General features: G+C 37.0%; 2 protein-coding genes and 3 non-coding genes across 6 annotated transcripts; 2 read left to right on the forward strand and 3 right to left on the reverse strand.

Annotated features, from left to right (window-relative positions):
• Nucleotides 1-111: 111 nt before the first annotated feature.
• LOC107674264 (zinc finger protein 90 homolog) lies at nt 112-5,409 on the forward strand. Of its 2 annotated transcripts, none has more exons than XM_016468206.1 (8): nt 112-898; nt 1,030-1,124; nt 1,316-1,415; nt 1,528-1,631; nt 3,298-3,403; nt 3,680-3,756; nt 3,909-4,002; nt 4,194-5,409. In XM_016468206.1, the coding sequence occupies exons 1-8, from the start codon at nt 613-615 to the stop codon at nt 5,099-5,101; spliced, it is 1,770 nt and encodes a 589-aa protein (XP_016323692.1). In that variant the 5' UTR covers nt 112-612; the 3' UTR covers nt 5,102-5,409. The 2 variants fall into 2 exon arrangements, with proteins under 2 accessions (XP_016323692.1, XP_016323693.1); XM_016468207.1 differs by having other exon boundaries at nt 3,301-3,403.
• Nucleotides 5,410-5,574: 165 nt separating this feature from the next.
• trnak-cuu (transfer RNA lysine (anticodon CUU)) lies at nt 5,575-5,647 on the forward strand. Its single transcript has one exon. It is a non-coding gene; the product is annotated as a tRNA-Lys (tRNA).
• A 385-nt stretch (nt 5,648-6,032) lies between these two features.
• On the reverse strand, nt 6,033-6,104 carry trnam-cau (transfer RNA methionine (anticodon CAU)). The gene has a single exon. It is a non-coding gene; the product is annotated as a tRNA-Met (tRNA).
• Nucleotides 6,105-6,440: 336 nt separating this feature from the next.
• trnae-cuc (transfer RNA glutamic acid (anticodon CUC)) lies at nt 6,441-6,512 on the reverse strand. The gene has a single exon. It is a non-coding gene; the product is annotated as a tRNA-Glu (tRNA).
• Nucleotides 6,513-7,146: 634 nt separating this feature from the next.
• On the reverse strand, nt 7,147-13,596 carry LOC107674183 (transmembrane protein 132C-like). The gene is made up of 10 exons (XM_016468085.1): nt 13,591-13,596; nt 13,285-13,494; nt 11,656-12,152; nt 11,415-11,567; nt 10,014-10,209; nt 9,685-9,828; nt 9,403-9,605; nt 8,564-8,786; nt 8,015-8,206; nt 7,147-7,932 (listed from the first exon to the last, which is right to left on the reverse strand). The coding sequence occupies exons 2-10, from the start codon at nt 13,492-13,494 to the stop codon at nt 7,147-7,149; spliced, it is 2,604 nt and encodes an 867-aa protein (XP_016323571.1). The 5' UTR covers nt 13,591-13,596.
• Between the last annotated feature and the right edge of the window lie 4,135 nt (nt 13,597-17,731).

A 17,731-nucleotide genomic window follows, 5' to 3' on the forward strand; every position in this document is an offset into this window, starting at 1 on the left:
GAAGTTTTTTAGTATAATGTGTTTTATTTTTATTTTGGTTTACAAGCCCAAATATGTTGCATGTATTGTTTATATATTTTCTTGTACCAAAACAGAATTAAATGCTTATTTTATGAGTTGTATGCATCTTTCAAAGAATGGCTTCAATGGCTAAAATCTCAGCAAAGGTCAGATCATTTAAAAAATAAATAATTCCGGTATCCAGTCAAAAAAAAAATTTAATCGAAATAATATGGGTTTATAAATGAGAGACAATTTTCATTTGGGGTGAACCTTTAAAAAGCCACAAACAAACGGTTTAGCCGAAATTAATCCAGCTATAGGCTAACTGACAAAGTGGCCAAGACAATAATCATAGTTTTATTCATTCAGTAAATGTATTGAACAGTGTCGACACTAGATTGGTGTGCGCAGTAAAAGAGCCTTTATGGTTTTTACGTCACTACTACTGACCGGAAGTGCTGAACGATGTCAAACCCGAGCGAATGATTGTTATTCCCACGATGTTTTGAAGACGTGTCTTTACATTTCTGAATTCTGTACCATTTTCATCCAGCTCCCAAATCATTGAACGTTTACTGAAACGTGCTGTAGGACGCTTAAACGTTAACCATGTCCAATCGCATCGCTTTCCACACGCAGCTAGCTTCCATTATGGAGGTGCTGGCAAATGCAGCGGTGGCTGAGATATGTAAACTCGTAGACGACGACTACGCGGTCATAAACTTACAGATGACTCAATGTCAGCGTGAAAACAAAGCGCTGAAGAGAAAACTTCACATACTGGAGCTTAAGATGGCACGAGGATTCGCAGAGAGGAGGATTAGTTCACTGAATCGCACTAACCGGGTTCAAGTGAGCGCCGCTTTGTCAGACAAATACAGGAACCAAGCTAACGGTGTGTGTGATCATGAACCCTTACATGAACTATTCTACCGCCAGTGTCTCTGTCACACCAAATAAATTATAAAGCCTAGTGTGGTTAAAGTACCCTGTTTTCTGTTGTTTCTCCGGTTTTCATACACCCAGACGTCCTGTATGGAGCTCAGATTAACTCGGGTCTGTGGAGAGGTGGAGGAACAGACTCGACTGCTCAGCAAGCTGTAAATGAAAGTAACAGTATGGTAAGCTGTTAACTCATAGGTAGATCTAACAATAGTTTGACTGCCATAGACAAATAAAAGATAGATATATTAACGAAATCAAATATTGAAGATATATTGACTGACATAGATAGAAACAGCTGCAATTAATTTTTTAACATAAATATCTGTTTAATATATAGAGATTTATGAAATATTTCCTTTCATGAAAGGCAGGAGATGCAGTATTATTAGAAGCAGACACCGTGCTGATAAAGGATGAGATGTTTGAGGAGGACCAAACACAGCAGAGACTGTTCATCAGAGATGGTGGTGAGTGTATAGGAGAATATAAGCCACCTGTTATAAAAGTAACAGAGGTTAGGTAGCTAACAATACCCATTTTTACCCAAAGCTTGTCTTGACACTGTTTCTCTGCTTTTAGGAGTAAAAGAGACGCCATCACAGACTGGAGAGGCGGGTTTTGGTGATGTTCAGATGGTGAGAGATGATGATCAGGTCTCTGGGATGCAGCAGCCAACTTTGGAGGTCAGTGGATCTGACACTGCGTTTACATCTGAGCCAGAGTTTGAGAGTGTTAAGGGGATATCCCAAGAGCCCATAGAATTACATGCTGCAGGAAAGTTTGATTTGAATGGAAAATCCAGTCCTTTGAGGGATTATTTAATGCAAGGGAGTGACAAAGCAGACTCACGGCTACAATCTTGCACATACGTGAACAATGCAAGATCGGCTGAGAGCCAATGCACAGGCCCTTTGCGCCGTTCAGAGGTCATAGAGGTCGACTCTGCAGAGGAGGGGGAAGAGATTTCTGTGTGGGCTAGCAAAGTAGCACGAGGGAAAAGCCAGGCTCCACGTGTTTATCCCCAATACACGAGGGAGGAACGTCAGGATAGCAGGATCCTCTTGCCTTCCTCCAATCCGCCTCTGGTAACGAATGACTTTGCAGCAGTGGCATCAACATCTTCAAATATACAGGGCACGGACAGCTACCCCAATGTCAGAGATGTCATATTTAACCAACAAAGAGTTGCTTGGACTAGAAATGACAGAGTTCCCCGCGAAAAACTCTTTGCCTGCACATATTGTGGCAAAGTTTTCAACCGCCCCAAAAAGGTGGTGATCCACCAGCGGATTCACACGGGTGAGAAGCCATTCAAGTGTAACACCTGTGGGAAGTTCTTTGCAGAGGCGGGAAATCTGAGAAAACACCAGAAAGTCCACACAGGAGAACGACCGTATAGTTGTTCTCAGTGTGGACAGACGTTTGCCTGGATACGAAACCTCAAAAACCACCAACAGAAGTACCATTCTGATATGTTAACTGCAGAAGAACTGCTTTCTCTAGGAGTCAATAAATGATCACCAGATTACTGCTCATGAGTGTGTATTATACCACCATTATATCTCTTCTGGATAAGACTTTCATTAAAATTATATACATGATTTACATAGTTTTTTTTTGAGTCGAAGTGTGTTTTTATATAATTAGCAAATTCATAGTAAAGCTCTGTCCTGTGGTGTACTGTACAAAAAGATGAAGCAACTTAGTCTGCAATAGTTTTTGGTATAATAAGTGTTCAACATGTTTAAATAAACATTTCTGCACTCATTTTGTGTTTGTCTTTTGAAGAACATTGGTCTTATAAAAATGATGACTCTGAAGGCAGGAAGTTGGAGGAAGTAAAACCTTATGGAATCATCAGGTGGTCACTGCCTTTGCAACCACAAGTATAAAATTTACTTACCAATATCAGGACAGTTCAAACTTATTTAACTAATATCCAGAATTTAGTCAGCACTGTGCAATAACATAACTTCTGATTTTCCATATGAAACAACTATGACGTGATGAATTAAATGTGATACATGATTAGATCCACATACCTGACTAAAGGAAACACAACCATTGTTAAATACTAATAAATCATGCTCTGGCTGTTCAGCAGTGGCATAAATACTTACACACTTTACTTTTTAAAGAATGAAATGTCCACAGCTGTTTGTACAGTCAGACTTCGGTTATTAGGAACCTTATGACACCCTTACAATCCACTGAACACAATTCATCATATACAAGAAATAGCTAGTTAATTTGCACACGGAAAGCTTCACACATTTCGGTAAATTACCTTGATGTTTATGTGCCAGCCAGGGCCATGTTGTAACACAAAACCTTGTTTCATGTGTTCAGCAGCAAGGACAGGTGGAAGTCGGAGAACCAGAAACAATAGTGATAAAGGAAGATCTAAACGACCAGTGGGAAAGAAGCCAGGCACAAGCTGTAATTGTGCAAGATGGTGAGTAGAGGGCCAATGAGTCCTCTATTTGATGCTTAAGTCAGTGGTAGAATATTATGATACCATCTGTGTTGAATTAAATGTCTTTGTTATAATAAGAATAGATGCATATATTTCATTAAAGGGAGAGTTCACCCAAAAATAAAAATTGTCAGCAACTATTTTGTAACACACGTATGTATGTATGTATGTAACACATGTATGTAACACATTTACATACTTCTGCTTGGAATCTAGTATCCAATAAAATGACCATTCGTTCTCTTTCCTCACCAGAGTCAAATACAGAATTTTGTAGCGGAAGACTTTCTACCTCACCAGCCAATAGCACAGATGCACCTGGTACAGAGAAGGTTTGTTGATTTACTGCTCTCTTAAGATGCAAAAAACTAGGACAGAGCTAAATAGTGCCAACAGGAAAGTGTCACGCTACAGCTGCAAAGTAAAAGTAAGCCACTTTAGGATCAAAACAAAACAAATGAATGTAGTTTTATTTTACTTCCAGCCCATAGAGATAGAATTTTCCCATTCGACTAAAAATGGACAGGATAGGAGCCAGAGAACCAACATTTCTTCATCCACCGGACTGCATATACAGGGTGAGTAAATTAAAAGAAGAAAACAGATGAAGATTTAACCTTTCAATGCGTATATACACTGAATATGTACGTATAAGCACACTATATAAAGCTTTTTAACTAAACAGATTTGAATGTCATCTTAAATTTAGAGCTAAGAGTATTTGCAGATTAGAAGTGGTCTGACAGTATCTGAACATATTTACATCCAGGTACTGTTGAGTCCAGTCCAAGTAGGCCTCAACAGCACCAGTACCACAGGTTTGCTGGTCGACCTAGCAAGGGTCTAACAACAGGAGAAACTGCAGCTCTCACAGGCTCAGGGCACGTACACAAGGGAAAGGTGAAAAGCAGAACTTCACCCACGAACCAGACTCTGCTCAGCAGAGAAAAGACAGCCACTGAAATGTCAGGAACAGACTGCTTGTTGTATGACAGACATGCAGAACCTAAAACCAGCTTTATGCACTGGCCCACACATCCATCCTGCTCATATACAAATTCGGACCAGGATCAAGACTGTATGCTGGTTCAGTCAGAGACTGTATCATCTATTAGAAGCTCCAAAGGTGGACGGGATGGAGCATCATCTACCCGAACACATGCTGTAAGCAATGCAGGAGCAGCAGAGGGGCCTATAAGAGAAGAGGAAAGGTGGAATCAAGCTGCCATTTTGAGGCAAAGCCAAACTGAAGCATCAGGGCAAATCAGTAGTCCCGAAGTGATTCAGACAGAGACTGCAAGTAGAACAAACCCTTCATATTTCACTGTGATTCCCCAAATGATGTCCAACTTACCTCAGCCTGGGGCTTTTCATGCCAGTCTGCAACTACCAAAGCACATAGAGAAAGGTAGACGGAAAAGCTACATTTGTAAGTATTGTGGAAAGGCGTTCCCTGGATTGTCCAATGTTGTGGCCCACCAGCGAGTGCATACAGGGGAGAGGCCCTTTAGGTGTGATACATGTGGGAAGCTTTTCACAGAGGCAGGCAACCTCAAGAAACACCAAAGAGTTCACACAGGAGAGAAACCCTTCATCTGTCCCCGCTGTGGGAAACGATTCGCCTGGATCTGCAACCTAAAGACCCATCAGCAGTCGGCGTCCTGTGGAGGAGTCTGATATAACATATCTGATGACAATGCAGGGCTTCCAACTCCTGCCTCTTATGAACCCAGCAGTCTTCTGAATGTCAAAGGAATCATTATAATATTCATGGAATAATTTACACAAGAAAGAAAAGGGGCATAAGAAATAAAAATAGAAACATTAATAGGAAGATTAAGGTCGGTAGATTAGCATCGGTTAAAGCAATTTGTCTTCGGTGTGTTTTAATGTTGACTGTCCGTGAATTGTAATATTAAAAGTGAGCAGCAGGTGGTGCACGAACACAAATAAATGGAGCGTCCATCGGCGTTTACTTTTAAATTACCCGCACGGTATAAACGGATTTTGCAATAGAAAAAGTCTGCTTTTCTTAAGTACTGTAAATATTATTATTAAAGGTATTTAATCATATAGAGATCTCGTGGTTTGTTTGGTGTTACAAGTCGTTGTTTGTTTCGAATATCTTGGCCAAATACTATAGCGCATCTGCCCGGCTAGCTCAGTCGGTAGAGCATGAGACTCTTAATCTCAGGGTCGTGGGTTCGAGCCCCACGTTGGGCGCAAGTGTTTTGTAGCGCCTTTCTTTGTAAATATATGTTTTTTTCCCCCAGAGAATAGTTCTGCCAACACAACCTGAACTCTAAACGTTGATCTGATATTTTCCAACATCTTGCATATCCAGATCTCCAACTGACAATTCACTGTGGAAACTGTTGAAATTAGTTTATATAGCTTGTAGATGTCTGCAAGATTAGATTTTATGTAAATTTGTTGCTTCTTTAAAGATCTTTTGAAACCTTTATGATTCATGTTAATCTAAGATTTGAAATAAAACTGTAAAAGTTGTTGAAGCTGAGAATTAAAAATTGGTTTCTTTATGAAAAAAGGAACCAAATATAATGCTTGAAATAATAATAATAATAAAAACGCAGCGAAATAAAATACTTAGCAGAGGATGGTTTCGATCTACCGACCTCTGGGTTATGGGCCCAGCACGCTTCCGCTACGCCACTCTGCTGTTAACAGCGCAGTTTTTGTTTTGTGCATATGAGTTTCTTGATTATTGCTTCCTATTCATTATGTTTATAGTCTTTTTGTTCGTTTTTGTGGCTTTTTGGAGATTTTATCGGTCCATTTATGAGACGGAATGTATTTAAAATGGTTTATTTTACATACCAGCCGAGACTTGATCATACCATTCTCCAGACGATTTTCTGTGATATTCTGATACCTGTGTATCTATGGTGTTCACAGGCGCAAATCATTTAGCACAATATACTATTTAGAACTTTTTAACTTACAATACAACTTGTGTCGAGTGACTTTGTTGGACTGTAAAAAAAAAAACATCACATTCCCTGACCGGGAATCGAACCCGGGCCGCGGCGGTGAGAGCGCCGAATCCTAACCACTAGACCACCAGGGACAGCTGCTAAAGTTGTTTCGCGTAAGCCTGAAGATTACGTTATGCAGTTATTAGGTTTGATTGCCATTGTGGTTCATTGTATTCGCAAAAACAGTTGAAACTGAATGAACTCTGCTTACCATGGTAATTGGAATGAATTACATCAATTCTATTATGGTAATAAAGTCCTAGAAATTTGATCTGTATGACGGAACACTGTCAGCTCCTTGTTTTATGTTTTATGAAAAGAACATGAACATTTGAATCTTTTTCACCTTTATTTAATATGAGTGGTGTACAAAAAAAGTCTAAAAATCCTTCAAGTATTTGTGATTTTAAGTTATCATTTCAGATCATAAAAAAGTTTGTTAGATTAATATTGTGTAGTAGTATTCATATGTTTTATCTAATGCATGATTATTCATATTACTATGCATTGTCTTTTCTTGTACTGATGAAAATAGCAGTAAACAATTACAAAAAATACATCATTTACATTAACATACTCCCACATCTCACCTAAAAACTCACATTGATGGTCAGTAGCCTAGTATAATTACATGATATATAATTATACTTTTCCAGGATATGCACAAAGTAATATGCAATGTGTGATATTCTGAAATTCAAAAAGTCATTTCCTTTCCCCTCTGTCCTATCCCGTTACCACTTCACACTGTTTTCCCTCTACCTTCTGTTCTTGCTCTTCTCCAGTTTCCTCGTCTTCCTCCACAGTGTCTTTTACATTTCCCTCTCGACTTTCTCTGTGCCTCTGTTCTCTCAGTGCACATGGCAGGCAGTTGACCAGGAAAAGGAGAGAAGAGAGACAGAGAAGAGAAAGGACAGCTCCAATGCCAATCTCTACTTGTCTATCAGCAGTTTTAACCTCTTTCCTCTCTTTTTCCACCCCAGGAGATAAATACACGGCACTCTCTTTATGGGTGGGAATCAAAACCGCCTGCTCCAAGTCATTTCTTCTGAACAAGTCATTATCAACATCATAGACACTTGTGGAATTTATCGTATTTTGCTGATCTTCTAAGTTATCATACAGATCCTTGTTGGAGTCAACAAACATATTAGCCACATCATGCATCTCAAAGTTGGTTTCCTCACTTCGCATTGGCCAAAAGTCCATGTTCAAGTTTACCCTTATCCAGCCAGAGCCTTTAGACAATCTTTTTGCTTCACTTCCTGTTTGGATTACTTCCGGTTCAACGTGGTTAAATGTTGGTTCACAAGTGGAAACCAGAAGTTCGGCATTCACAAGAGGCCCTCCGCCATCACCTTGTGCTAAAATGCGCTGGGATGGAGCAGGTGTCACAGCAACCACAGACTCAGCCAAAGAGGAGATCCGGAGAATATAGGGAATCCCACTAAAGGCATAGACAGGTATGGTGGTGTCATCATCAAACTGGATCCAAACACTGATGGATGCTTCCTAATAAAAAAGAGTGGAAATAATGAGTACTAGAACAAGGCTGGTAGATTAGTGTTAAAATGTTTGCACACAGTATACTTACTTGCCCGTGGTTGTACAGTGTGTTGTGAGCATTCACTGTTGCTGTGACAATAGATGGATGAGATGGGCTGGAATTAATGGACAGGCCAAGCCCTCCCACCAACTGAACTGAGAGGTCACCAGGAGTGACAGGTTCAGAGGTTACAATGACATTAGCACTTCCAAGCACTCCATCCCACTGACTTGATATCACCTTGAAAAACAGAAATATGTGAAGCAATGGGAGGGGGGACCAAGACAGGCCCACATTTATAGGAATAGTTCACCAACAAATGAAAATCCTGTCGTTATTTAATCACCTTCATATTGTGTCCTGTAGGACTTTATTTCTTCTGTAGACCACCAAAGAAGATATTTTGAAGGTCCAAACAATAAAAGCCATTGGGGTCCAAAACAACGTTGGACCCCTTTTACTTGAATTGTATGGCCAAAAACTGAGACATTTTTAAAAATAACTTCTTTTGAGTTTCGCAGAAGACAGGTTTGGATTGACATAAATTACATAAAATTTTCATTTTTGGGTGAACCTATATTTAATTCAGATACCAACATATAATGATGTAATTCCAGGCTTCAAGCCAATTAGATGTTTTTGTTTATCAAGAGCAGCAATATACGGGTTTTCTATCCTCAGCCAATCTCGGACAAGTTCAGTCACATCCACAAACCAATCAGGTGATCCGAGCATGTAGGTTGGTTGACCTTGAGCTGCTGATTGGGCACTGAATTGTGCCAAAATCTGTATAGTGGACCTCTGATAAACTGGTTCACACCTAAGAATTTCAATTTCCTTATGATCAAAGCCATTATCTTGCACAATCATTTGAACAGTCTGCAGAGGAATAACTAGTTAACTACATTAGTTAACATTAACTATTTACTTCAAATCTTAAAAGGTATTAAAGAGAGTATACTTTCATGACTATGAGAGTTTATTTGAAGTTAGTATATTTTAAATGTACTAAATTTCAACTTCATCATTACAAATATATTTAAATACATGACACAAGTTTTAATAGAAATGACGTTTACCATAAATGCTTGTCAGTACATTTGTCAGTATTTTAACCATATGTGAAAGGCAATAGAAGTAATTATGAAATTACATATAAATATGTACTTAAGTCCTACTTAAGCACTCTTAAGTTCAACTAATTGAATTTAATATAAACTTAAAACTATAATCCATTTTCATTTAATTGCAATTAACATGCAGTTAAGTGACCAAAAACATTATATTCAGTTCGTACTTAATTATAGTCTTTTTTAAAAGTATATTATTTCCGTAATACTCTTTTTAAAAGTATTCGCTTAGGTTTCACAAGGGAATGCATTAACTAACGTTAACTAATGGAACCTTATTGTTAAGTGTAACCAAATATTGCCTACCCGCTCTCACTGTAGTAGCTCCAGCCTTTGATGGGACTCAGGACAGAGTCAGAGAGAGACACACGCAGTGGAACTATTGGAGCCCACACAGCCAAGCACAAAGAGCCACTGTGCATTCCCAAAAAAAACTCCAGCTCCACACAGATCCTGCCCCTTCCTGATTCACTCCCATCCACAAAAAGCACAGAGCAATCATGAGACACCTGCCAGACAAGAAAAGAGCCATCAGATGAATTGATATATTTCATGCATCAGAACTGACCTCCTCCGAAATCGTTATACCTTGACAATATCTTCATTGGCTGAATGACACTTCACCGCTTTGGTAACATCTGATACTTTGCCATCAAGGCCCACTGCTAGGACAATGACAGGAAGTGACACAGGCTGGCTCGTCAAGATGGCTGTGTTGATTATTGTGTTGCTCTTGCCAATGAAAAGAATAGGATCTCAGTAAACACCATGTTTTTCCTGTTCTTTACACATATTACATCAAACATCAAATAACAGTCTCAGACAAGTTGAAGACATTGGGACTTCTCATTCTGGTAGTGATCCTTATGATCATTTATTGGATGCATATGGAAATTAACAATATCTTGCTGATATACCTCTGTGATGGGGGCAATGCCCACCACTTCTCTGTCAGTAAAGGAGAAAAAGCTTGTCGCTGGCCCATGTGGTGATACTGCAAACTTGCGAGTTGAGTACTCCACCCACCAGCTAGCAGTGACAGTCATCGCTACGCCAAAGTTTCTGTGTAAAGCCTCAAATGAGAGACAGGATACCTGGCTTAGAGCAGAAGTGCTGTAACACAAGGAAAGTGACAAAGACAAATATAAAAGTTTGGATGTCAGATTGTTGTTTGAACTAGCTTTCAGCAGGGCTGCCAACTTCAGCTTGGAGTTAGTCGCCCACATTGGGATAAGAGTCCTTTTGTCTTGTCTCAGAAAACAGTGAAAAACTGTACAATAACTGCTGCAATGCTGCAAAACAAATAACTGCTAATGCTAACTTATTGCTACACAGCATATTAGTTACTAACCTAAACACGTCGGGGAGACACAGAGTGTAACCATAACAAGATGAGAGAGAGAGGCTGACTACTCAGCATGCATGAGTATAAATTACAACAAATTACAGACCTGACTGGTCTGAATAACTTGCTGCTGTACTGTGCTGCCTGCTCTGTCTTTTGCAATGTGTGGACTTATTGTCTCCTTTGCTCCGCAATACTGTGGGAGAAAAAGGACGTGTGGTGTAGCAACCCAAACTGAGTGACTCTTACACTGAATGCGTGAGAGTTAGCAGCCCTCGGGTTTGTGATGTATATCATGTCATGCTTTAAACAAGTACACTTATTTTAATGTGTTGACAAAAAGCTAAACTACAGCACATGAAGTACAAGTATATTTAAATACATGACACAAGCTTCAATATTACAGTAATTTTAATATAAATGTTTGTCAGCAGGCCCGGTTTTTGCCAGCTATAAAAGGGTGGGCTGGCAGATATCCTAGGTGTTTATTTTATTTAGTTTATACATATATTTTATAATGTAATTTATTCATGTGATGGCAAAGCTGAATTTTCAGCATCTATTACTCTAGTCTGCAGAATCACATGATTCTTCAGAAATAATTTTAATATGCAGATTTGGTACTCAAGAAACATTTCTTCTTATTATCAATATTGAAAACATTTCTCATTGCTTACTATTTTTGTGGAAACAAATTTTGAGGGGAAAAACTGGAAAATATTTTTTAAGGATTCTTTGATGAATAGAAAGTTCATAAGAACAGCATTTATTTGAAAAATAAACCTTTTGTTAACATTATAAATGTCTTTACTGTCATTTTAATGCATCAGTTTAATGCAAATTTGCCAAATAAAAGTATTTATTTCTTTCAAACAAACTAAACTTTTGAACGGTAGTTTTTCTATACTATAATATATTGATATATAATAGATTAATAGTGATTAATTGTAGAGTCAGTAATTATTCCTCTTACCCAGTGTTGTCTGGATGGGTACCAGTGCTGTGGCTAATGATGGAAATAACGTCATGTTTTGATCCCGTTGTCTTTTCTACATTAACCATCCACAGGTCAGAGTTTGTGACTGAATGGACCTCCAGAGACAACAACCCTTTTTTCACTTTCAGTCTGGAAGAAAAAAAAAGTGAACAGTAATATTCAATACATTATAGCATAAAATGTGATGAGAAATTTTATGTAATAATATTAATGCTACCTAATGGTCAGAGACTCCACACTAAAATTTGCCCTCAGGTTTACTGACACTCTGACTGGTTGTCCAGCTCGTACAGGCCCTTTGCTGTAGACAATTAGCACATTGGAATCCAACCAAAGTTTTTCTTCCACTTGTTTGTCTAAACATTTAGAGCTCTGCTCGGTCTTGTTGATCTGTTGATCTTCGAGTCCCACAGGACCAATGTAGTGCAACTTCCTCTCAGACTGCTGCAATACTTCCTCCACACATCGAGGGGGTCCGGCTTTAGGATTGGACACAATGCCAAAGGAAGAGTAGTAGAGCTGAATTTGATCAGACTGGCCCCTGGGTCCTCGTGGCATATACGGGTGCCTTCTCTCACGGTTACGAGAACGAGAGCGGTTTCTGCTCAGGTGACGTTGCTTGAAAATCTGGTCCAGGTTTGCCTTGATGTTCTGAATAGGCTCAAACCAGTCGTTTGAAAGTGTCAGAGTGACCACACACAACCCAAAAGGTGGCTGAGAAGAAATGAAAGAATACAAAGTGGATTCCTATATGGCTAAATACTTACATAAATATAATAAATATAAACCAGTCAAAAGTTTGGAATAATTTGATGAAAAATCTTTTTTTAATACTTAAAAAAAAGTAATATTGTAAAATATTTTTGCAACTTTTCATTTCAACATATTTTGAAATGTAATTTATTCCTACGATGGCAAAGCTGAATTTTCAGCAGCCATTACTCCAGTCTTCCGTGTCACATGATCTTTCAGAAATCATGCCATTAGGCTGATTTGGTGCTCAAAAAACATATTATTACTATCAATGTTTAAAACAGTTGTGCTGAATATTTGTGTGGAAACTATGATGCTTTTTGTTGGAAATGTATTTTATTTATATTTTGGCATTTGAAGGTTTAGCGCTATATTTTCAATTTGAAAAATATATTTTATTAAGATGTACTTCATAAATCATATTTAGCATATATATATATATATATATATATATATATATTTGTCAAAAATATTTTGTTTTATAAATATAAACCAGTCAAAAGTTTGGAATAATTTGATGAAAAATCTTTTTTTAATACTTAAAAAAAAGTAATATTGTAAAATATTTTTGCAACTTTTCATTTCAACATATTTTGAAATGTAATTTATTCCTACGATGGCAAAGCTGAATTTTCAGCAGCCATTACTCCAGTCTTCCGTGTAACATGATCCTTCACAAATCTAATATGAAACTCTAATATGCAGATTTTTAAATTGAATTTCAATTACATTTTAATTTCAAATTGCAATAAATGTAACAATATTTCTGTTTTTACCGTACTTTTAATCAAAAAATGCAGACTTGGTGAGCATTAGAGATGTCTTTCAAAAACATGAAAAAATATTTGACCTGTATTATATAATAAATGTATATTTCTTATATATTTTAAATACATTTTACATATATTTTAATATACATGGCCAATAAATATATTTATAATTTATATTTTAAAATACATGTACATAAATATATTTTGTTTTATGTGTCATTTGAAGATTTTAAGTGATCACATAATACTGAGGTTTATTTGACTCTTTCCTTTATGAAATTCTTCTCTTATATTGCTGTCTTGATCCATATGTGATATGGTACCTGAGTGAAGCAGGAAGCTTTCTGTTCTTCTGTCTGTTTGAAAGCATGGAGAGTAACACAGGTTCCTCTGTTAACATCACCCCTCATATGAAACAGCACTCGCACCTTAAACTGCTCTCCTCTGTCACCCTCCATCTCTCTCACGATGGTTTTAGAAAGGAGTGATGCAGTGAGAGATGGAGTCAGGGGAGGAATGGGTTCAGACATCATCTTGAGAAGAAAAGAAGTGGTAGAACAGAATAAGTAACTTAACTTTATCTTTGAAGATGATATAAAAGTCATTAACCATAATCGAGACTGCAATACCTGTGTGATGGTATAGGAACCAAATGTAGCACGGAGAAGCGGTTTGGAGGCTGTTCCAGATGGAGGCATGAGCAACAGGGACTGGGTGGAGGTGAAGGGGCTGGAATTGGTGAAGAGAAGCCCCAGATCAGCCTGAGAGAGGGGGAGAGACTGCCATGATGATGGAACAGCGACCCGGACTGGAAGCGATGGGGATGGGGGTGTCTGACAATGGGCTTTTGATGGAGAAATAGGAGAGTCGGGATATTAGTTTGTGAGATTAGTAACAACTGCTTTATTATTCAAGCATTGATCTCTCATATTAACAGCAACATAAAACTTTGATATACAAGATGCATAAATTTAAGAAAAAAGCCCACACTCTTTCGTTTAAATTCACACTTGGTCTGAGAAACTTCATAGTGCTCTAAAGATTTCCCCCATCTAAATAACATTCAAAAAGATTTTAAAAAATCTCACTTTCAAAGGACATAAAGTGCACTCTTAAAAATAAAGGTTCCAAAAGAAGGGGTTTTGAGGTGTTGGGGAACCTTTTGTGTTCCCCAAAGCAACTTTCAGTAACCAGTACTTAAAAATACCATATATTTTTTTCAGTGAGAAGAACATTTAAAATAATATTTTTCCACTTTATAGAACCTTTTTAGAATGTAAAGATTCCATGAATGTTCTTTGTGGAACCACTGATGCCAATAAAGAACCTTCATTTTTAAGAGTGTATGTTTATGCGGTGTTTTGCGGGGAGTGTGAAAAAAAGTGCAAGTAAAACTTACAAAGTATTATGAATAAGTGAAGGGTGGCAAGTCTCATAGTAGAATACTTCCATTTGAGTCCAGAAAGACTCATTACATCCATAACACCCTGTAACAATAAATTCTGTAGTCAATAATAAATATTTGTCAAATTTTGTTGTTACATTTATCTTATAAAACAAATATATTAAAGGCATAGTTCACCAAAAATAAAATAAAAAGAAAAATTGTTGAAAATGTACTCACCCTCAGGCCATTCAAGATGAGTAGATGAGTTTCTAAATCAGAACAGATTTGGAGAAATTTTGCATCACTTGCTCACCAATGGATCCTCTGCAGTGAATGGGTGCCGTCAGAATGAGTCCAAAAAGCTGATAAAAACATCACAATAATCCACAAGTAATCACAAGTGAAAAGCCTTGTGTTTGTAATAAACAAATCCATCATCAAGGCATTTTAACTTCTGGCCAAATCCATAATAAGTCCATAATCCATAATCAAAACTCTCACATCAAAATCCAACAAGTAATTTATTTAGAATAGTTTTCACTTGTAAACACATCTTGACAGGAAAACAGGAAACTTGATCCTTTGCAGTTTACTTATAGAGTTGAGCATGGAGTTGAAGATGCCACCCTCACGCTGCTGGATAAGGTTGGAAAATATTTGGATGCGGCAGATTTCTGCATTAGGATTTTATTTCTGTATTTTTAACACTGTGAACATAAATACACTTTTAAGGTGGCTGAAGGAGTTGCAGGTGCACCAAATTTTATGGATTAATAATTGTTTAAGGGACTGTCCACAGCATGTGCTGGTAAATAGCAACAAGTCGGAGAATGTGGTTTTAAACACTAGTCTGCAGGGATGTGTTTTATCTCCAATTCTTTTTTCTATTTATACAAATGAAATTACCTGTGATAATGATAATTTGACGCTTATAATATATGCAGATGACATGGCCTTGGTGGGATGTGTAAAGGATATTCAACCATTATACTTACCTCAATTTTGTTAATTTTCTCACAATTTGGAGGGAGGAGAGTTCTTTGTAGCTTAATATTAGTCAAACTAAAGAAATGTGTTGTGGGGCTAATAATGTACGAGCACTTTGTAAGCCTTTGTTATGTAATGGAGATGAAGTTGAGCAGGTGGGATCTTTTAAATATTTAGGTACAGAGATTGACTCCCAATTTTCATTTGATAAGCATTCAGACAGTGTTTTTAAAAAAGCTTATAGGCTTATTGTGGAAACAGAGGAGTTTTAATATCGAAAAGGACATTCTGGTAGTTGTATATAAATCACTTATTGAATCTGTCCTTACTTTTAATATTGTATCCTGTTTCAACTCTTTTTCTGTTAAATGCAAAAACAGACTCTTAAGGATTAAAACGTGGCGAGTAAAATAATTGGTGAGAGACAAGTACCTCTCACTGATCTTTATACTATGGCATTAAAAAGGAAAGCCTCTGTTATTGTAGGCATCTTCCAACCCCTGCGTAGTTCATTTCAGTTACTTCCATCTGGCAGACGGTATAAAGTTCCTTTGATGAAAAAGGCCAAGTATAAGAAGACCTTTATTCCAAATGCCATTGGTATTTTAAATATGACCTTAAGATGATTTTGTATGTATTATAAGAGTTGTGGGTTTAAGTTGATGCATGTAACTGTTGTTGTGATTATTATTTGTATTGTTTGTTGAACCTTTGTCTAAAGGGGATAGACAATAAAGCTTTTTGAATTTGAATTTGATCTGTGGATATTTCTCTCCTGATTAAGATGAGAAGACTTTTTCACTGGAGAAGGCAATATAACGGATTGAGGATTAATTTAGCTGGAGGCAAAAGTTTGAAGTTAAAAATGTCTTGATGGATGTTTCTTACAAACAAATTACTGAAATAAATAAGATTACTTGTGGATTATTGTGATGTTTTTATTTGCATTTTTTAGTCTCATTCTGACGGCACCCATTCACTGCAGAGATTGGTAAGCAAGTGATGTACTGCTACATTTCTCTAAATCTGTTCCGATGGAGGAACTCATCTACATCTTGGATGACCTGAGGGAGGTAAAATTACCAGCAAATGTTCGTTTTTGGGTGAACAATTCCTTTAATATTATCCATTAGAATATGCATTTAAAAAAACACATCTCAAATACTCAAACATTTAATTCTAAGAAGTGATGTGTTAATACAATTTCAGGTAAAATAAGATAGTTTATAGTTTAAAGATAGTTAATATAGTTTAAAGAGAAAATGTAAATGAAAAAAAAAAAGTATATACATATACATATATACACTATACACTACATACACTATAAAATGTCCTAAAAGTTTGTACTTGCCTCAACGGTCCTTTCAGATTTTCAGATGTGCAAAACCGAAAGTAAGATATCACTCTTCACTCACAGACATGCTCAGTCCAATGTGTGATTTTAGTCACAGAGTTTCATCAATCCATCTGTCAGGATACTTGCTTCTATGCTTTGGAAGTTTTTCTTAGTTTTGTAAATATATAAATATTCCAAGTTAAGTTATACTTCAGAAGTATCCAAATGATTTTAAAATCCTTGTTTCCTTATTTTCATGTGTTGTTTTTCTCTCTTTTTTGCCATTTGTAGCTCTACACTGTTTCAGTCTGTCACTCTCTCTGTCCCTCTTTGGCTGGTGTTCAGGATTCACACAATACGGATTTATTCATTTAAAATGGTAAATAATCCTCTCTCTCCCTCTTTCCCTCATATCTCCCCCTCCCCCTTTTTTCTCTCTTCATTTCTTGGATATTCTGTCTGGCCAAAGATAGTTGACGTCCTTCCAAGAAACTCCTGATAAATCTGAAGATGAAACCCACTTCCTATCTCATCTTAATCTTGCTCTCTCTCCCCGGGTCCCCTATAATTCTGTTTACAATAATAAAACATGCAGAATTTATGTGGTCACAAATGGGCGAGTTTCTCAACATACATTAAAGTAATGGGATGTACTGTATATATATATATATATATATATATATATATATACTATGTGTTTATATATACAGTATATAACTTATATATATATACTGATGGGAATTATTATTATTATTATTATTATATAAGAATTGCCAGATTAACAGTCTGACATTGTTGGATAATGCAAAAAATTTATCAGAAGATGTATGTGAAAACAGACTGAATGCAGGTAACAAATAGGTTTGATGTCAGTGTCACAAGTGTTTTGTGAGAAATGACAGATAGATGCACTAGATATTTTATCCAGTGTGGTCTCTCTGTTAATCTGTGCATGTAATCTGTTGTCATCTGTCATTGTTCTCTGCTGGAACCTCATTTAAACTACAGATTTAATCCTTCACTCTGACCTGAGGATGAGGAGGAGACAACACTTATCCAC

Source organism: Sinocyclocheilus anshuiensis, unplaced genomic scaffold (assembly GCF_001515605.1).
Source record: "Sinocyclocheilus anshuiensis isolate Anshui unplaced genomic scaffold, SAMN03320099.WGS_v1.1 scaffold728, whole genome shotgun sequence".
In the NCBI taxonomy this organism is placed as follows: Eukaryota; Metazoa; Chordata; class Actinopteri; order Cypriniformes; family Cyprinidae; genus Sinocyclocheilus; species Sinocyclocheilus anshuiensis.